Source organism: Accipiter gentilis, chromosome 4 (assembly GCF_929443795.1).
Source record: "Accipiter gentilis chromosome 4, bAccGen1.1, whole genome shotgun sequence".
Lineage (NCBI taxonomy): Eukaryota > Metazoa > Chordata > Aves > Accipitriformes > Accipitridae > Astur > Astur gentilis.
This window is the reverse complement of record NC_064883.1, coordinates 13,821,932-13,844,053: the sequence shown is the minus strand read 5'-3', so window position 1 is coordinate 13,844,053 and position 22,122 is coordinate 13,821,932. Positions and strand designations below refer to the sequence as shown.

At 39.2% G+C, this 22,122-nt stretch overlaps 1 protein-coding gene across 18 annotated transcripts in view; it reads left to right on the top strand.

Moving 5' to 3' along the window:
* Nucleotides 1-22,122, top strand: part of HDAC9 (histone deacetylase 9) — a 491,400-nt gene that overhangs the window by 302,471 nt on the left and 166,807 nt on the right. For 17 of the 18 annotated variants that reach the window (XR_007505862.1, XM_049799074.1, XM_049799072.1 and 14 more), the window contains one exon: nt 1,074-1,343. Coding sequence is in view for 17 of the 18 variants with exons in the window: in XM_049799074.1 (XP_049655031.1) it covers nt 1,074-1,343 (270 nt within the window). In the remaining variant the exon portion in view is untranslated. Of the gene's footprint in view, nt 1-1,073; nt 3,673-22,122 lie in introns of those variants that run through there. The other variant, XM_049799088.1, reaches the window with a different exon arrangement.

The window sequence follows — 22,122 nt, the reverse complement described above, 5'->3', positions numbered from 1 at the left end:
ACTAAAACTTAGTTTAAAAGACTTGGTAGTTGAGGGGAGGGGCAGATGGGAACAGGAAAGTATGTAAGAGTAACGGTAAAAGGTGGGCTGTCGTCGTCGTCCCCCCCCCCAGTATATTTGACTTTGGTGATACAAATGAGTATTTGCTTGAAATCAAGTGCGCCAGTTGAATAAATGATAATTACTCACTTGACCCTGCAGATGCTTACACACTTGTCTTGTTTTGTGCCTCTTTCAACAAAGCAGGGATTTTTTTCTTTCAGTTTTGGCTTTTTGGATTACCTTTGGACTATTTTGGAATACATTTGCTGAATCTTAAATAGTAAAATATAAACTGTACTTGATTGCAACGCCCAGGCATCTGGCACATCAGCAGAGCTTTACAATAGCAGTTAATGGTGTAAAATGAGTATTGTCCAGGTAGCTGTGTTATATCATCACTGCTGAAATAGGGATGCCTGTACTGTGCACAACAAAAGCTGTAGTCTTTCCAGTCACGAACAGACATGCTTGTAGTATCTTTGTGCTACAGGAGAGGTGACTGTCAGCAGCTCTTTGTGACCACTCCTTTGTCAACTGTTAGCGCCTTCAGCACTTTAATTCGTAAAGAAGCTTGTGTGAATATTCCCCAATTTGCTTGTAGCAAAATATTAACCAGATTCATAATTTTCTGATTTTTTTTGAGTTCTTTTATTACTTTGTGTTGTGGAAAACGAACTGTAATACAGTGGAATATATTTCTGCATTTATGTTTGAAGAGAGACTAATTTCTCTTAATTACCAGCTGCAACAGTGTAACAGATGTGTAGTGCTTTCCTTATTCTGCCTTATTTTTAGTGCGTTAGTATTACTGTGTAGCACTCTCTACATACGTGGTATTTTCTACTGCAGAATAACAAGCGACGTTTTTCTTAGGACCTTTGGTTCTTTTTTCCCTGTACGTTAATTTTTTAGCAACGCAGAGCTACCTGGTTTTGCTGCGGCAGCTTGAATTTTGTCGGTGCAAATCTAGTACTTCTCGGCGTTGGGCGTGAGTGAAAGGAATCAATAGCTGTTGCCCCTTCTCTTTCCAGATGCTCTCTAAGTCCATTGAGCAGCTCAAGCAGCCTGGCAGTCACCTGGAGGAAGCCGAAGAAGAGCTTCACGGAGATCACTCGATGCAGGAAGAGCAAGCTGCTGCCAGCGGTGCCAGCGTTAGGGCTGAGAGCAGCAGCGCCGGTGTGGATGACAGAATAGGACAGCAGGTGGGGGCTGTGAAAGTCAAAGAGGAGCCACTGGACAGTGACGAGGATGTTCAAACCCAGCAAATGGAATCTGGGGAGCAAGCTGCTTTTATGCAACAGGTAATAGGCAAAGATTTAGCTCCAGGATTTGTAATCAAGGTTATTATCTGAACGTCACGTACGTTTTCTAGGCTTTGGTAAGCATCTGTGTTTTGATTCACTGATCTAGCAAATCCTGATTTACTGATCAAAGAATCCAACAAAGGCAGAAGTGTTGTATGCACACTTGAAAAACATAGTGAAGCTCATCCTTATGGCCACTAATTGAGAAAATACCTGTTGCAGTCAACTATTCTACATAAATCTTTGCGTAATAGCTGATAGACTTTGTATTAGCCCAGGATTACATTACATCGCTTAGTTCTAGTGAAAGAGAACTCGTATCACTTAGCTTGTTGAGATCAGCAATTGCTGGAATTAGTTTCCAGACCTGATTGATGAAACATTCTTCTTCTCTGATTTTGAATCCTCTGACTTTTGCTTTCAGCTATGTGTATATACTGTATCATACTGTAGTCTTGAACACTGTTAACATTAGGGTATTTTTTCCCCGGTAGACAGGTACTGACTGCTATATCAGTGGTCCCAGGCTGGTGTATAAAGTATAACTTAGAGAAGAATACAAGGTGGATGTAAAGAGGCGAGGCGAGGCACTGTTTAAAAATGGCATTGTTTTCTTTTTTGCACTGCTTAGTTAATTTTTCATTCTGTCTTATTTGATGATACAGTCTGCAGAGACACCCTTACATGCAGCAGATGCAAGTACTGGCGAGAAGCAAAATGCAGCATTAAGTTCCAATCAGTTATCAGGATATTGCAGGAAAAGCACAGAGCTGTTATCATTATCATCCGATATCCAATCACTTTGGGGTTGTTTTTTTTTTGAATAAAGGCTAATCGTACAATATCGCATAACCTTTACCGCTAGGTCTCACAGCCGAGTACTAAAATAACGACTGTGCATAAAGCGCCAGCTGGGCAAAAGGAAACTTCAGATTGGCAGCGAGCATTTCGCCAGAGCTGAAAAGCGCAGTGCGTGTGTGCAGCCAGCGAGCGGGCGTCCCTCTCCGTTGCTGTAAGATCAGGCAGAGCAAGGCTGGATGCAGTGCAAGGCCCTGTTTATTTAAGTCGATACTTTGTCAGGTCCCTGCTGTTCTCCTGCAGAAAAGTGATTTTGGGAGGGGGGGCAGGAAATGCCTTATGGAAACAGGAAGCCCAAGTGATTCATGTGCTGAGGAATGCGGGGTGGGGGGAGGCGGACAGGGGCAGCGCTCCCTCTGTTTTTAAAGGCACTCTATGAATTGATTTATTGTCAAAGAAAATAACAAAGCAAGTAGGGAAATTGTTAAGGAAGCTTTCCAGTGAAACATTTCCTTCATATTCCCTTTTGATATGTTTACCTTGTTTTATAGGTTTACTTTTGTTAAGCTAGTTAAAGATTCATTGTATTAAGATCCCCTTTAATATGGATAATCCCAAACTGACCTGGAATCCTTGTCAGGTTTTTTTTCTATTAAAAATATTTATATTTCTAAAGCTGAGGTATTTTAAGGTGCAGTATCCTGTTTCAAAAGAGATAGCTGTTTTGCCAAATGTAGAAATTGTTCTAAAATATGTTACTAGCATGTGTTGTTTACATTATGCTCTAATACTATTAAATCTTTTATAAAATGTTGCAACTTCTGAAGATACATTATCCTTTTTTCCTAGAAGGTCTACAAACAAATGACTAAATAGTTGCTGTTAATATGAAAGGCCTCCTTAGGTAGGAAAGATTTATTGAGAAAAAACACAGGTGATTTTTATGTGTGCTTCGTGGTTGAACAGAAATCTTTCTCCATCTTGGATGAAAAAAATCACATTCAAAAGGTGAAGCATATAAAAATGAAATTATATGTTTTTCCCATTCTGTATAATTTTCATTTTCTTTGAAATCTAACTTCAGCCTCATAAAAAAGGGATAGTGCGTCTTTTAAAATACATTTTATTTGGGGAGAAACTTGCAAATGAGAACACTTTTGTACAATATCACTTCAAAGACATGTATTCACAAAAGACAAAAGATATTTTTATAATGTCATTCAGGTGAGAAACCCCAATATATTAGAGGACTTTAACTTCAGAATCTTTCAAATTTGGAGAAAATTAAAATAGAGAAACTACCTGGAACCAGTGAAAAGGAAAACTGGGTTTAAACAACCACATTTCTAATTGATTATTGTCTCTTACATTTTAAATCTACTGTATTTATTATAATTTTCACCCTTAGAGGTGGTCTCTTGTTTTGTGTTGTAAATATATTCTGTTTGTATGTTCCCTTTTTTTGCCTTCTGATATAAGTCTCTTCCTTTCTCAAATAAAGTTTTTTTTTAAAAGATCCCCTTTCAGATATCTGACTTTGTGTAAATTTGATAACTTAGTTGTGCTTTTGCTTTGTATGATCAAATATGTTTGCTACACATTGTTGAAACAATTCAAGCTTTCAGGAGCAAGGTTTTTATTAGACTGTTCTTACAATAATTACACAAAGTCTTTTTTTGGTCTCTTGTTTTATCCTACATCAGCCATTATAAGTTCTAGTGAATGTGGAATAGTATTGATGCATGCTCATTTTCCCATCACAGCATCTGTCTTGAACATGTGATCATATGTTGTACCATATAGGAAAGGTAAAGGTGAATCCCAGTTTCTTTACTCCTAACTGTCCAAAATTCAGGTGAACTGAAATAATTTCCATGACATTTCTAAAACCTGCCTAGAATCCAAAAAGATGCTGATCTGAAACTGAGCTTATACTGACCTCTTTGATATTTCTCAAGATCTTTGCAAAACTAGAGTCCACCTATAAATAAGTTAGTGAGGAGGGTATCCACAAACTTTGCAGACTTTAAAGCAACTGCATGAGACGGTGAAGTCCTACTTTAGAGAAACACCTAAACACTTCTATGAAGATGTTAAATCCTTTGTGACATTTCCTGAGCTTGGCTTCAGATCTACAGAGAGAAATAGGTTGTACTGCGTAACGATCCCTGTTGTACAGTACATGGATTACTACTACCAAAAGAGTTCAGAAAATCGTTGCATTCTAGCTCTTTTAACTGTTCATTTAAATCGCAAAGGCTCTTAACAGCTTTGATTCTGGTATAATTTTAACTAAGATAAAATGCTTTTAACAACATAAGTATGTAAGAATAAATATTTCCATAAATCAAATTTAATTATTTTCACTGATATAACAGCAAAGAAATGTTCAATCTGTAATACACCCCCAAAAATTAGATACAAAGTGAAGTTTTAGCTTAGGAAAGCTTAAAACTAGCATTAACAGTATAACATTATACTGCTTGCCCGATTGTTTATTATGCATTTAGAATCTTGTGTCTATAAGTAAATCATGCTTTTAACAGGGATTTGATTGAGATGCCTTTTGTTTAAATACTCAAGTCAGAATTAGAAGAGCAGCCATAAATGTTTTCAACTTACAACATTCCCATTTTGAAGGCTACACCTAGATATTTTTTTTCTAAATTATTTGTTTACCATTCATCAAAGCACCCATAATGAAGAAAATAAAGCACCCATAATGAAAAAAAATAATCACAATTTAATACAATTCACAAGCCTTTATCTTTTTCCAGGAATGACGTGCTTTTTTTTGCCTTTTTTTTTGAACAATAGATGTTTATTCTGTCCTGTTGCCCAAAAAATAAAGCCAGTATAGCTGTCAATTTAGAAGTAATTACTACTAAATGAGGGAAAATGCTTCATAATATTTACATACTCAAGACGGACACACATTACTGGAATGTAGACACTGTAACTTTAGCCTTTTTTTTTCATCTTCTGGCATTAACGAAATAGGATTAAAAGCTGAATGCCTCAGCAAAGCAAGAGCACTCCAGACACTACCACCACTCATCCTTTCTATTCAGCAATTCATTCGTGCACTATCTTCATTCCATCTTCGTTATCATCAGGATCACTAAGACTTACTCCATATTACTTAAGCCAACTCTACCCTGTTTTTATCTTCACTGGCATTCTGAGGTAAAAAATCTATAAACATTAGTCGCAAGCACCAGTCTAAAAATGTTTACTTATTTCTCCCCCTTATGAACACTTCACAATTTGCAGCTAAAATTAGCTAAGCCAAGTTAATTTCCTTATTGTATTCTGTCCCACTAGCAGCATGTCCTACTTATCCACTTAAGAAATGTTTGTTTGCTTTTCATTTATTTATTTAGTTTCTGATTTCCTTATGCAGTTCCCATCATCTGGGTGGTAGCGGGGCTTCTGTACCTCATTTCTCAGTGGAGGAATATAGCTTCGAACATGACGTGCTGAATTGCTGTTCAGGCAAACAGGAGAAGATCATCCTGGATAAAATTATCTTCTCTGTGCTAGAGCAATAAACCCAGTGATTTTTGTGGAATTTTACCACTCTGTTTGGTAGACACTGTACTTTGCATTTGGTAGACTTTGTGCTTTGCATTTGTTTTTTTCTCTTCTAATTCAGCCTAATTCAGAATTAGATTTAAAGGCCAAAAAAAACCCCAAAACAAACCCAAAACAATTAGCTCAAACTGCATAGCCAGTTGAAAAGCTGGGTTTCTTGGCCATGCTGTCACTCACATACCCAAACAGGACTGGGAAGGGGCATCCTTTAGGCATGTCCTGGTTTCTGGTCCCTATTTACTGAGCTCAAGTGTCACAGTCCTTTTGCTTATTTTGATTCTGGACCCAAAACTCATCTAGCTCATACAGGATAACTTCCCAGCTACCTGGGGGCACACACAGCTATTGGAGACCCCCAAGGGTTATTTCATGAGCAGCTGAGAGTTAGAAGGGTACTAGCTTAGTAACTTGAAATCATTCAGCAATGTCTAATTCTCTCTGATGGCTACACAGGGGCTTTAGTCACTAGAGTTGTTTTGACAGACTAGATACTTGTAAGTGATTCAGTCTCTTAATTAGCTGATGAGGTGAAATGTTTTGAATCTGGCTCTGGAGCCTTTGTAGCTTTCCATAGTTGCCTTGAAGTAACTGTATTGACTCTTAACAGTACATAGCCCTGAAAATATAAGGGAGCTTGGTTGGAAGATACACTATTAAAAGTACCCCTCTGCACACTTTGTCCTTCCAAGGTGTAGCATGTCACAACATTTTTGGCCTTGAGAAGTGCTGTGAAGGGCAGGATAAATGGAAATGTAAGTTTTGAACAATGTAATACTTCCAAATAAACCTTCCACTGCCTCTCCTCCCTCCAAAATGTGATTGCAGCTGCAGTCTTATATATACTAGCTCAAGTCACCTTTTTTTTTTTTTTTTTGTAGGCTACCTTAATTGTTTCCTTTAATTGTGCAGCCAGTAAGAGACACACTGACCTTTTACCTTTCTGCCCTTCCTCAGGTCTTTGAGTACACAGTCCTGGTGCAATACCTGCATAACACATGCTGTCATTATGATTTCTGGGATCAAGCTTGAGCCATAGGCTGGATGGATGGGGCGAAGGGGTGGAAGAGGGTGTAGCTGGATTTGTTCTGTGAAAATTTTTCATTCATCTATATGAGGGTAAGCCCCATCTGAATAGTTAGCCAGCTTTCTGTCATCTTTACTCTTAAGGGCCTGCCCATCTCTATCAAGTTTCTAACTATGGTCTTTGAAAATGATGCTACAGGAAGAATAATTCTTCTTTTTTTTAACGCCAATTCTATGTGAAAGTCCATAATAATGAGAATAATTACAAGTAATTATTCTTTCCCAGTAGGATTTAAAAATGATCAATTTTTTTCAAAGTATCAAATCTACTTTCTTAACGATTGCCAAGATTATTATTTTTGTTTGTCTCCTATTGTAAACTTTCAGTTACAGAAGGCAATAAGACTTATTTTATCACATAATTAAATCAAGACCTGAATTGTCCGACCAAGCATATTGCATTACAACATAACAAAATTATTTCATTTCACTGATACCTGCACAGAATAATGTTGATATTACTTTTATTTTTTGATCCAAGATTTTTTGTGCTACTTTTCCCCCTTCAGCACCTCAATACTTTTCTTACTGCTCCCTTTTGTCAGAGAAAGCAGCTTGTAAGGAGATTGCTGGGGCAACACTAGGCAGAGTTACTTAATCAGGGGTACATAGCTAGCATGAATCGAAAGTCTGTAAGTCCAGATCCCAGTAATTATCACTTCACATTTTGACAGTCAGATGATACTACTTTCATACCATTGGGCAATTTATCATTTCCTGTATCAGACAGCACGGGGTTTTATTATTATTATCATTGAAGAGGATTATGTGTTCTTGGAAAGCTACTTCGTTAGACGCTTCATTTTTGGAAGAATTCTGTCGTGACCTCTGAATGTCTCTTTGTCAGCCACACGTACGCACGCACACACAAGTTTTCATTTTCTTCCTTTCCTTAAAATATGAGAGTGAATAGATGCATGCCTCAGTATACTGCTGGCTAAATCTTCATAAAGCTCCGTTGTTCAGTGTCCTGGAAGAGCAGCTCAGCCCGAATGCCTTTGAGACATAGGTGCTCTAATGCAGAAAGCAGTGCATACATAATCTGTCTCCTCTCATGTTCTGGCCTGTGACCTCTGGATCCCCAGGAGACCAAGGAGGTCTTTCTGTTCATATTGCCTGTATTTCCTCAGCAGAGTCTCATGAAGACTACAGCTATGAGATTGCAGCAACGCAGCGATGGCAAGGGCTTAAGAAGGCTTTGCTCAGGTTCTCTGCAAAGCAGCCAGTGAAGCATAGAGGACTCAGTCTGCAAACCTTCCCTTAGTCTTTTCCTTTTGCTCCCATCAAGAAGGCCACCGTGACAGTTCTTAGGTGGCATCTTGCAGATTTTTAAAGCAGATCTCTATTATTGAACAGAACCAGAAGGAGGACAAGGCAGAAGTGCTGTTGGGAGGTGCTCACCCCGTGTGCACAGAGGGATAGCTACCTAGACCAGTTGCTTCTAAGACTTGCTCTCCTCGATCTTCCTTTACTGAAAATAGAAGTTGAAGAGTTAGTACACGTCAGAGAGCACAGCTCCATCACTCAGCTATCTGACTGCACGCAGGCACAGGTGGTGATCAGGTTTCCCTGATTTCTCACCCATTTTGAACCATTTTGACACCTTGCCTTAGGGCGTCAAAAGGTCCCAAGCCCAACAGCACATCCCTTGACATCTTCCTTTCTTTCTGGAACTTTTTTGTTCTCACCATTTACCTAAATTTGTACAGGTCTTTTGTCATAGTTTCCCATTACTTTCTGCACAGATTTCAGTTTTCTGAAGCTACTGACTTTCTACGGAGAGCTTCAAAACTTCTCTGTTAGTGTTTCTGACAGAAAAATAAGAATGGCAGTGCTGAATACAGGTGCGATCACCACAGGGTCAGCCCAGGGACATCTGACTTCAATAGCTCTGATTTGGCCATTTCTGCAGGTAATTAGGCCTCACAAAGGGTGCTAATGTTTTCAGTTAAAATACATGCAGCATTACCCTTTGTGCTGTGTGAGCGAGTTTTTTCATGAGAATCTCCATCCCTTCTCAGGCAGGCTCTGAGAACACAAACACAGGCAGTGCTGGACCAGCAAGAAAAAAGTAACAGGAGCAAGAATCATTCCCGCAGCAACAGACTGAGAATAAGCATGGGGGCTGTTACTTTTCTGTGTTGACAGATAACGCACTAACTGAGCAGGCTGCTCATTTTCCCCAAGTTGATCAGGTACTTTCAATTAGGTACTATTATATGTCACTATGATAGTAGCTTGGACCCTCCTGTAAAAGAAGTAATCCTTTCTTTCACCTCTGGCTCTTTCCCTCCAGCTTTTAATGAAAGAAAAAGACTGAAAGCACATTAACTCAGTTGCATTTTCAAGTTCTGCTTCCGCACAAAAATCTTTCATTTGGTGAGAAGCTACGTTAGGGATGAGCTGGCCGGGCAGAGTTTTGCAGTCAGCATGCTGAAGCCGGTGCTCATTCCCAGCTCCATCTGGGCCCAGCTCTCTGAGCAATCTAGTAGCTGCACTCTCGAGCCTTGCCCCGTTTCATTGGCAAGTGGTTCCCACAGCCATTAACCGCTGAAATGCTTTCAGGCTGTGAAATCGGTTGGCATAAAGGACATTCAGTCAGAGAAGAGGCAGCGGGTTCAGTCTGGTGGGATGTCGTACCGACAGGAGTACAACGTTTGTGAAGCTGCTGTCGTAAAGGTGAGCTGCAGGTGGTCACCACAGAGAGACAGCTTCATAACACGGTTTCCGTCGTAGATTTGGTTTTCAGTCACGGCCCCTAGGATTCGATACTAAGTGGATTGTTTAAGCCTGAAAGGATACTGTGAACTTAGCTGGTCAACGATAGAAAGAAGTCACTGTTTGATTCTCTTTCTTCATCTCATGGCCACCTGCACATTTAGTGTCATTGCAAAAGGCTGAATATTAACTTATAAACAGGTACTCAACATGGGTTAGGTACATTAGAGAAGAAACATTTTTGGAAACTCTTTACATCTTCTTACCAGGATCAGCTCTACTGTGTCTACCCGCTCTTCCGCACAATTACTTCAGCTAGTAGTTAAGGAAATCACAAGACAGGGCACTTAATGCTTGATGCATAACAAGTTATTACCCATGTAGTGCTGATATTTCCTATTTTTTCCTTCTTCTGCTTTAATATGGATGCTAAGTATTGAAAAGGAAAATAAAAGACTTCTCAGGTGAAGAGTTTAGAAGTAGAGGAGGATTTGGCAAGTCATAAAGGAGGGACACAATCCCACTGAGGTTAGTTGCATTCAACCCACAGAATCCTGTAAATGTAACTTACGTCAAGAAGGACCAATATATACATATTTTGCTCTCTGTTACAGAGTTCATCCATTGAACTAAGAGTTTGGGCCTCAGGAAACCAGGAGATTCAAGCCATGCAGCTGACTACACAGCTGAGATGATACTCTATGCAAAATGAGAAGCAGGAAAATACTGTCTCACAACTTGACCTCTACCAAAACCCAGCCCCAGTCCTCAGCTATCGCCTTCTCCACAGATCACTGTTATAGTGCTGTCGCATCAGAAACGAACAACTACTGGTCACTACTGCTGCTGTACTCAATCCCTGTGTTGCGTAGCTTCTGAGAAATGCTGTGCTGGAGGAGGTACTCAGGGCTTATAGCAGGTCTTTGGAACAAGGAATAGGACAGGAACTGGGACAGGTAAAACAAAACTGTCCAAGTCCTTTGGTCAGAGTAATTCACCAAGGGCATCACCGAGAGCAAAACTGAATTTCTTCCTTTAACTTTGTTAGAAGCCACTGGACTGAATTTCACATGCTTACATAGGTCTAGGTACACGACTGTGTTATAAGAGCAAAGAAATACTACCAAGTTCTCTCTATAGGCTACACCTCCTCTGTGCCTCTGAAGCAGCCGTGGTGGTTCACCGGGATGGAGGCTTCTCACAGCTTATAGCTTGTGTCCCTAAAATGGGTAATGCTGGAGAAGCACCAAAAGGTGAAAGGCAGAGCTGCTTTCCACGAGCATATTTTGCAAAAATCAGGGGAACAATTACACCCAAAGCTACCACAGTGTTTCTCCCCTTCAGTGAATAACTGCTCACCAGAAACTTCTCCAGCCCCTTCTCCCTCCTGCGGTTGTCCCCTGCTGTACCATCCCCTCTGCAAAGCTCTCCAGATTTACCCCATTTCTGATGATCAGAAGGCATAAGAGATCCTCTTGGGAAAGGCCACCAGCCTTTAGTTACTGCTGCTTCACACATGCATTTGGCCACCCCATGGCAGGAGTGGCTCCTGGCATGGAAGGGTCAGTGGCTGGAGGCCAAGGCCAGCCAGGGAGCAGGGGCAGAGGATGGAGAGGCATTCTCCTCACACCGACCGGCACTGCTGTGGGACATAACGGGGAGGGGAGGCAGAAGAGGTGAAGCAACAGCTGTAAAACATCTTACAGGATACCTTGTACTTAGGCTCAAGAGCCCTCCTCAGCTTGGAGAGCAGCTCCATCCCCTCCTGAGGATGACAACATTACTTCAGCCAGATGCTCCAGATTTCCACCTTCTACCTGCTGCAGAGAACTTTCTCTATTTTTTTTGTTCTCAGAAGACAAGATAGTACAAGGGATTAACTGCTTTGCTTCTTGAATGGTCATTTTAACCCATTTTATAGAAAGTTCAGGCTAAACAATTTAAGTTGAAATGCAATGATCCTTTCTGGGAAGAGTTCAGACAGTTAAAGAAATGTTAAAAAAAAAAAAAAAAAGAGAGAGAGTGAGAGAGCGCTCTGACAGCTACTACCAACATGAGTCCTTGGTTTTCACTTTCCTGTCATTGTTGTTTCTTTTAACTATTTTAGATCCACTGTTAAGCACAAGTTTTCCTGATCAAATAATGGAGATGAGTTAGTAAAGGAAGCATTCAAAGGAGTAGAAGAAAAAGGTCCCAGTTCCTAATTCTCCATACTGACTACATCCTGAGTCTCACTTTGATTAGCTTGAGAAATACTATAACTGCTAAAGATTCAGCCAAGAGTATCAATGTTCTATCATCTTTGTTACACTACTTTTTAAAGATAAATTGATATTTATTTTTCCAGCTGAAAGCTTGTACTTTGATTTCATTGAATTATCATCAATTATTAAACTTAATACCGTAGTTCAGTGCTGGACCTGAAATTGGAAGCACTGAAGTTTCTGTTGTTTCTTATCCGAGCATTGTGGGTCAAGGAGGTAGATAAAGTGAAGATGGAATATCTAAAGTGCTTATGAAACTATTCAGTATATATTTCACCAGAAAATGGTGAGATGCATTTTTAATTTACTTTCAAGGACAGGTTTTCATGTGCTGAGACTGTTTTCCCCAAATTCTTAATTCTCTTCATGTTAAGAGCATTTTGCAGTCTTCAGAATTTATCACATATAGGAAATGTTCCTGTATGTCATGTCCTAAAAATCTCAAGGACTAGACATTTAAATCCATGACCTCACTAATTAATAGCTCCTTCCAAACTGATTTGCAGCCTTTTCCCTATTGTGCAAAACCATAACAAAACAGAAATACCAGTGCTTTAATCTGGCAGCATCAACCACTGAAAGATGAGTCAGAAATAGATTAGCAAGTGTTCTAGTTGATCTTAATAGTGCAGTGACAAGTGAATTTAAGGATGACAGATGATCCCACTGACTAGCAATTCTTCTGACTGTATTATGGTATGGATAAACATGCTGTCTTTTCTAACAACTGGCCATGAAAACAAAGAAATTTGAGTTCATATTGCTGTGGAAAACAGAACTGAAACAAAAATTCCTTTTTAATACATGTTTGGAGGACCTGACTATTGCAAAAGACTGACAGAAACGTGTTAGGATTTTAGTTTGTAAGATACCCGAGACGTTTCTCTTAACTTTACTGGGAGGATTTTTATTTTTTTTCCCCTCCGAATCGGAGCATCAGCACTACCCTCCAGTGTAAACCCAGTAATGCTTCCTGAATGTTCACATGCTTAGGGCTTTTTGAGCTGCACCTTTAAAAATAAATAAATAAGGAATGAACTCGTTTGGCATTTCAGGCCAATGACCAAAGCCAGGGAGCCTGGTGAGTATGCTACTACATTCCCTTTAACTTTATTTTTGTGGGCATCATGCATTTTTATACATTTCCCTTAACCAATGTAATATAAAAGATTTACTGTTACAGTTTGTGTGTGGCCAGGCAATGGCATATGGAAAACATGTTTCCTGCTATTTAATTTAATTACTCTAATCACGTGCCAGCCCCAGGCATGTCATTCTGGACCTCTGAGGCTCTTTGTCTGTCAAAGAGATGGACAATATCTTGGCTTTGTTTAGTTGCTCTGCAGGCTGCAGATAAAACCACTGAAATACTGACTGTTTGTTTAACCAAAACTTTGCATTTTAACCATTTGGCTTTGATTTTTTGTTTTACAAGAAAAGATGACATTTTGGCCTTACTGAGCTGAAAAGGAAATATTAGGGATATGAAGAAGAACTTTCACTTTCGGGACTTAATAGATGAAAAAGAATACTCTAGCCTTCTGGTCAGAAATCAGCTCTGTTAGCAGAAACTTAAGACATGCATCGCTGTTATTTTAGAGTTGCCTGTTAGCAAGGGCAGCTGGAGAAGTCCTGTTTATAACTGCTCCTTTCCAATATGGTTAGCCCTTCATTCAACAGCGTCAGTAGATTTTTGTTTCTTTGATTTTAATAGATGAAACTGTAATGGGTAAGAAACTAATTAAGATTCCATAGCAAATAATCATACCAAAAATGTTGCATCCAGCTATAAGTTAGCTTTTATGTTAACACTCTACAGTTATTTTTATATAAGAATTTTCTGCCAATTACAGCTTTAAGTCTTTTGACAAAAATTTGAGAGCAGATAGGCAGTTTACAGTACTCCATTCATATTATAAATCCCAAATCTACAGAGAAATTAATCACACACTTAGCTTTAAGTATGTGCTTAACACCACCACTTCCTTCACTTGTAAGCAAGCACTCAGGTCCATGTTTTCCTGCATCCAGAAGCGATACTAGAGACCGCTTCACACTGTATGAGGATATCATTTCTAACAATCATATTGCCAGAAGAGGAAAGAATAAGAACCAGCTTTTAATCAAATTAGTTCCATCTTATAAGGAATTACTACATGTAGAAAGACTTGTCTATTCTTGCATTCTTGGAAAATGAATTAACTTCAGTTACTGTAAGTTTCAACAGTAAATTAATCTACGTCTTTATATGGTAGTGTGCCAGCATCCTGCCACAGTAGTTTTCAAACTATGTTGTATGGAAGAGGGTGGGCATAAGGTCTATGAATATGCTCTCAAGAAGTCTATATCATCAGAGGGAAACATTAGATGGGATGGGATGCAAAAAAGGAAAGCATCTATCTGAGCAGAGTTTACACATTTCTGATATATCAGTGTATGGTTCTCCAACTGGCTTTACTTTCCCTCATTTTCTAGCTGAATCAATGAGATAGAGGAAATAATTTTTATTTATTGCAAGTTACACAGTTTGGCAATGCAAGAATTAAACATTTTGTTACTATATACTGAATTACAGCTCCTGTCCCATTTAGCTTTGAGCTAACCACTAGATGACACTACTTCCCACTTACTAACAGGTGGGGGCATATGCTCCCATCTCCCCATATACCCATTCATGTATTTACATGCTTCTCGACCAAAGAACTTCAGAAAGAACATTATACAGAAATTGCCTTCACCACTATACATTTTGATGAATTTTGTGTATATACACATCGGTATTTATGTCTGTGCGTGAAGGTGTACACAAGCATTACAAGCTGTGGGCATGTGTCTTTGCATGATTTATAGAAAACACGTATTATAACTCACTATGTGAGTCTTTAGGGTGTTGTAACTTAGCAAGTGTTGATGACAGCTCTACTTAAAAGAAACCAGAGGAACTCCAAGAAAAACTTAAAAGGCTGGAGTTTGTGGAGAACATTCCCCTTCTTCCCTACCTCCCCTGCTTGCTCCCCCACCCCTGCCAAAAAAAAAAAAAAAAGGAGGGGGCTACTATATTGGCTTCTGTGGTGTGATTCTGGAAAGACTGGGCACAGGGGAAAATATCACGCTGAGGAGTCAGGCAAGAGCAGGCTGCACTATTCAAGTCCAAAAATGACAAACTGTGAGGAGAAGGAGAAAGACACAGAAGGGCTGTCATGCATATCCATAAGGTGGTTGCCGCTGCTGCTGTGGTTTTTAAATTAGGAAGAATGAACTTTCCAGAAGGATGTGTGGAAAGAATCCCACATTTCTAAAAGGCTGATTTTCAGAAATCCAGAAACTCCAGGTTACTCAAAAAGCAGCTCCTCCAAAGTTACATTAATGCTACTAAATTGCAGGCACAAGGACATGAGAATATGGAAGTGGCGTAGTAGCACCTTCAGATACACTTTTATTTTTGCCTATGTCAACAAGCATCTTGCTTTGTTAAGATTCATCTCAATAATTTATAACACTCTATAACAATTCAGCTCTATATGTGCTATAACTGTAATACCCAAGTAGTGTGATATACTTCATTTAAAGAGTATTGTAGATAGCCATACTAAAACATCTTTAAAATCTGCCTTCTGTCTACTAGTATGCCAATATACTACCCATAGTCAAAACAAAAGTATGAATTACTTTTTGATTTAGTAATCTAAATTTGAAATATTGAAGATTGTCTTCATTTTGCACCTATTTTAATCCTGATCCCCCACAACTGTGGCAATATGGGTTGGGTACATCCTTAACCCTAATCCTCTATCACATTAGCCAAGTACTTTTGTACTCCTGTCAAAGGGAACCTGCAAGCAGGGAGGGTGAGCCTCCTTGCCTTGAAAGGATGCTCTGTTTACATTTCACATTCTATCATAACCCATTATTTTAGCAATATTTCTTCTGTTTTAATGCAAAGAGCTGCTACTAAAGTATCGTAAAGCTTTACAGTCATGTAAAATGAAGTCCACATAGTGTCTACCTAGCACTAGATTAGCACAGAAGGTATTTCTGCTAATAAACCTTTTTTGTTACATCAAGTTTGTCATAAAAGATACAAGCTCAATTGCTGACATGTAGGACTTCAAGAAATTACATTCCCTTAATAGTGTCAGTTTTGCTGTATCAGTGCAACAATTCAGTTAATGTAATGTTTCCTGTAGTTCTGTTGAATGTTTGGGAATTGTATTTACAGATAAAACCTATCCCACTTACAACTAAATTCTTCTAGCTTGCAACAGTGTAAGTTGATAGTCCCTATGAAAAAAGCGATGCTACACCATAGACACAGCACTGTATTTGCAAAATTATGTTTTTAAGTCATTTGTCAACAAAAAGAGATATGTTTATGTATTTGCAACCAACAGCTTAACTAGATCCATGTAAGAACTGAGATTTTCTTAGCAGTTTAAGGGTGCCCAAGTCCTCAGGAACAACAATGCCTAGAATCAAGGCTACCTAAATTGCAACCATAAGCAATGTAATCAAAATCAAAGATATAGTTTTATCTTGTGCATGTGTTATTTGGACAGGTTAATTTATTGGGGATTATGGATCTGAGGAGAAAATACATTAATCTTAAACATAAAATAAGAGAAAGGCTAAGAAATAATGTTAGCCAGAGGTTTTGCTTGTTAAAATGCTGCCTTGTATTTAATCTAAACAAGTGTAATTACTTTTTCAGACTTTGATTTCCTCTGCAAATCTTGAACTCTTACTTTTCGTTTAGACAGGACATTTATGTGAACTGCTTCTTTTTCACCAATTTCCTACAGTTTCTTAAATTTGTCGGTGAACATGCTTGAGCGTCCCTCCAAAGACTTCTTAGGAAGGGAAAAAGCTCTCCAAGTCTATTTGTGGCTAAGCATGAGCTCCAGGAAGGCTAACTACAGTATACAGAAGCAGGCAAGACAAGAAAGCAGCTTATCTTCAGAGCTGAATCTGGGACTTGCTGCAGTAAAAATGTCCCTACATAGGTCATGTATGCATCAACAGGGTAAGTTCCCTGCTCAGTCTGATTGTAAGAGCACACAGTGTAAGCTTTTGCATTGCTTTTGAAGGGGGAGAGATAAAAAAGAAGTTTTAAGTCACTTTTGTTCTCTCCTTCTGACAAAAGGACTGTAATCTAAATTATAGCAACCCAAGAAATGCAGTCCTTTGGGGCTAGCCTCTTTCCTTTCTCAGGGCTGGGAGCCTTAGGAGCAAAGCAGCTTGGTTATACCTGCTATACTTATGGAAAAGAAATTATGACTTAATGATGTTTCACTCTTGCCCTGTAGCAAAGGGCTTCTTGTTAGCTGGATCCGAGATGGCAGCAGGAAAAAAACACCTTGAAAGGCAGCAAAACTACCTCAAAGAACAAACTGTGCGAGCCATCAAATGGATGCTAACCAAATTCAGAAATTGGAAAGTAACCTATGCAGCTTTGCACAGCCCTGGAAATGATTTCTAAGCAAATACTTTAAAGTCCTCCTTCCTCTCTCACTCCCATGTATTACTGAGGCAGTAGGAGCAAGCATTTCGGAGCAGTGCGAATGGTGGCTGAGGTAACAAACAGCCAAATATGGCCTTTGGCGTAAAGCTGCCTTCACAACCGCTGGGGACACACACATGCCTTTTGACAACTGCTGTGAAAACTCTGTCCGTATAATCCTAAGTCATTGCATTTGGATTATCATTTAAACTGCCTTGCTGAAATTTTTGCTTCTGTACTAAAACAGGATTTGGATTAGAATAAGCTAACATGTTATAGACTATATCAAACTCAATTCCAATGCATAGTATGGAGCACTGCAGTTCAAAACATGTTTTAAACTGAGTATATACCAGTGGAGTAGAAGAAAGTTTTATTTTCAGTAAGGAGGGAAAAACAAAGTACCCTTCCATGCATAGGTCTTCAGGCAGTTTATAGTAAGGACTTGTTAGGAGGAGTTATTACTTCCCCACACCTTCAATAGCATCAAGAATTCCTTTTAAGCTAATCTGAAGACAAAACCAGTCAGGGTTAAACTAAGTCCTATGACAATTCAGTGAGATTTTGATCTCAATAGATATGAATTTGGTCTGGTATTTTCAAATCTACCTTTTAACTAAGGCAGCAATGGTGAGGTTCTTCTGTACATAGAATCATGTGTGATGGTGTTTCCTGCAATGGTAAGATACAGTTCTTAGCTCACAAGGAATGCAAGAGACCACACAGGCAAAAACCCAAACCTCACCAAAACACCCAAACCCAACACCAACAGACAAATGAAAATAATAATAATAAAATAATAAAAAAAAGACGGTCAAGAAAAAAAAAACAGGAAAAAACCATCAGCAAATACAAAAAAGAAATGGCTTCAAGCTTGCTAGAGGGAAGCTCTTGAATTTTGAAACTATCTCTGTGAAATGTGTTACACCTACAGCACAATCCCTTTCTAGCAGTTGATCATTTTACTAAAATTGTTGTAATAGCTAGTTTTACGCACTTGAGGTAGTGAGTAGTGTCCAAGGCAAAAGATTTGTAGTTTGCTCCGGGTATAATGGTATGAGAGGAACTGGCTGCCAAAAGGGACTGCGATTTGAAGAGGGCGCCTTTGGTTTAGTAGATGGTGTATTTGTTCTGTGGCTGGAGTTCACTAGAAGAAGTTGTTTGATGCGCAGGCCAATGATAACTATCTTGGGAGAGAGAGAAACCCAAATCCTCCAAGTTTCAGGGAGAAAACAGAATGAAATACTTGGGTATGTGGAAAAAAAAGAAGATAACAAACTCCATGGCAACATGAAGTAGATCAATTCATGGGGCATTTTGTGGTTTATCACTTAAAAAAAAAAAAAAGATTTATTGACCCCCAAATCATGGCAAATTTTAGTATTAAATGGACCTCTTTTGAAGACTAAGCTGCTTGAGAAGAGGAGACAGTAGTTTTGGAATGGAGCCCTCAGCCTTAGAAATAACACTGCTGGTTTGGCTCTGCTTCCAATATTGTTGCCTAGTTTTAAAGCTTTTCAGCAGGACTTCACTCCAGTCTGGTGACCAGCGTGAATCACTGTGGAGTAGATTAACACAGTGTTTTCCCAAGTGTCTAATCTCATTTTAGGATCAGAATACAAACAGCAGCAAAGCATCCTTAAGACCCAAGGAGTCCTAGGAGCAAGCCTGCAACTCAGCCCCAGTCTGCATTCGTGTTACCTCAGGCTCCACGGCATTCCTTGGAGTATCCAGAATTCTTCGAAAGTTCTGACATTTCTGCTCTGACCTAAAGCTTTACCTTTGCACACTGAGTGCAGCTCTTGGCTTGCCTGTGAGAATGGTGTTATATGTATAACATCTTATCCTCTAAATCCTGCCTGCTGAGTGGATTCTTCCTTTCAAGCTCGCTTTTTATTGCTGGAGGGAGAGTTTTTGGAGGAGCTGTGTCTGTATTCCTTCTCTTTTGCTTGATGTTTTTCCTGCAATTTTATCACTCCCGAAATCAGGGAAGAGCTTTGCACTTTTGAACCAGCCTCAGTCCTTCCAAGAGGCAATGGCTGAGAGACACTGATTGAAAGTTTGCTAAGCTGTTTGTATACCTCTATGAGGAGACCAGGCTAGTCAAATGCAGATTAAGGTCTTTTCAAGTTGTTAGCCAAAAAATTCCTTTATTGTTGCTGCATTTGGCATTTTGACATCAAGAGATTGATCAATATAATTTGAAAAAAAACCCACAAAAAAACCAACAAGATCTGCAGCCCATGTATGAGCATTAGAAGATATGAAAAGAATTAGGAAACAATTCTTTTGTTTCCTGTTCTTGAAACAAATCAAGAAGTGATTCCAACTCACTGATGCCAAAGGGAATGTGTGCAAGAAGGGACGACAGTAAAAGATGTGGCAGGGAACAATAAAGCATGCATAGAAATGAACAAGGACAAGTTAGGCATTAGGCATGCTTCAACTGAGTTCAGGTCATTGACCATTACAACATATAGGGATTCATGTGAAGTCATTTTAAGTAAAACCACTAAAGTGCTTAGGCGCCTATTTTGAAGATGCCTACTTGCCCGTATGCGTGTGACTTCCTCAAAGGTCCATGCAAGTAATGCAAATGCGTTCTCTGCTATCTAATGAAAACATTTGTGTATGCAAAACCACCACCACCACCAAAAGAGCTCATGTGTGAGAGGACCCTATATAACTAACGGTGGAGACAGCAGGCCCATAGACAGTCCCCTCAGGAGGTAGGAGATGTGTCACGATCTAGGTCACTTTATAGACTCTGAGGATTATTATATACTTCTCTGTGTATTAAAGGGTGGTAGGTTTGTTTAAACAAAAAGCAACATCACTAAAATTTGTATGTAAAATTCCCAGCTTTCTGTAATAAAAGGTTGAAGGGAGGGTTCCTTAAAAACGTATCGTATGAAAAAATTACCAACAATATTTTGAATATATTACAAATTAAAATGAGTGCACATTTTTGCATGCCACTCCACTGCCTTTTCTCATGTTATGGTTAGGTCAGAACTAAAAAAAAAATACAGGGACTTTAGTAAGTACCATAATATAAAATTATATGTTGATTTTTCCATGGGCTATTAATATCTTGTTACTGTGAGACTGTACTGGTTGGTGGTTTCTGGTTTAGTGGTGTTTGGCTTGTAGGTAAAGGAAAAAAGAAAAAAAAAATAGAACAAGACCACCTCTGACATGAATACTGACCTCCAACTGCTATTTTATGTAAATATTTTTTGGTTATTTCCACATTTTTACTTTTAATAGGAATTAAATAGCATTATATCTTCTTAGACTGTATACATTTTTGTGCATGCTCAAAAAATATGTACAGAAATACTTTTATCTTGCTTACAAGTTTCACTAGTATCAAGATCAAGACTCTCTTAACTTCTGGATCCTGGGTGGAATTCCAAGAGACATTCCAGTGGGTAATAGAGTAGAAGATGTAAAATTGCCAGTAAGGGGGAGAGAAGAATTTTCTTTCTCAATCAGTCACAGGAGAGGGTGGGAAAAGCAGTGTAGGAGTGGTGCCTAATGTGTTCTCCTAGGGCAATGCCTTTTAGACACTCCTAAACACACTGAGTCATAATCAGACCTGCTTTCCTTCTCCCCTTCTTTCAAAAAGAATTGTATTCCTAAATATCTAATAATAAAACCTTGAAGAAGTTCCATTTTTATCTCTAAGACAAACTCGAATTTCCCTTTGTTTGTCAAATGACTCAGAATTAGGAGGCTGAAAATGTTACCACATAACTTGTAAAGGTTAGTGGTATTTAGTTATTGATATAAAAGCCTCAGTGAGGGACTGCATTTGTAGGGGGTTGCTAATGGAATACAGAGCCTTTCGCCTTTGGGTCACTGGATCAAATCTGTCCCTTGTGGATAGTGACCAAAGTTTGCTACAATTTAAGTTTTCAGTACCCTATATAAATTAAATATGTAGAAATGAGAGATGGAAAAGACCTGTTATAGCTTTCAGCCTATCCCCCTACCAGTGCAGAATCGTTCTCTCTAGCGTATTTCCCGACTACAGATTTTCCAGTTCCTAGCAGGTCCTGTCCACCCGGCAGAGCAAAGCAGCTGGTATTAATTGATGTCCGAGTTTAACTGGGTCCTGGTGAACTCCCCATGCTGGCACCGGAGCTGTAGGGGGGATTTGGCAGACACCTCTCTGCTGCCTGCCTCCGCAGGGGGCTCTGAGCGGGCAGCAGCCCAGGGAGCGCCCGTATCCCCCCACTGCTGCCTGGGATGGGGGAGCAAGCAAAAGTCCCAGCTCCTTCCCACCCTGTGCAAAAAACCTTATAATACAGGGGGATTACTGAATCTCATTTCCACTGCCTCACTTATCCCCCTTTAAAGTCCTACCAATGGCCCTTCCATAACCAAACAGCTGCAGGTCATAGTTCTAAATTGTAGGTCTGATGGATTAGTTCGGGTAGCTAAAGGAAAGGCCAGATATTAGTTCAGACATTGATATGGACTAAAATTTTCCCAAAGTTTGGAAGAGATTTGGAAGCTTGCTTGGGGCTTCTTTTTGATATAAATGAAAAGGTTTGAACCCTATTACCTTTTACAACTTCCATTTGCAAGTAATTAACTGTGTTGCAGAACACCCATTATTAAGTGCTAGGAACTGTGTACTGACAATATTAAGGTTAGTCTTGTAAGGTATTTAATGACTACTGCTGGCTGTAGTGCTATAGATACACATGGGCTTTGCAGGCTTAAAAAAATACAACAAAAAAACACACCATCAAAACCCAAACCAGTAACAGTGGCCCATTCCAAAGTAATATAAGCATGTAATAATTAAAAC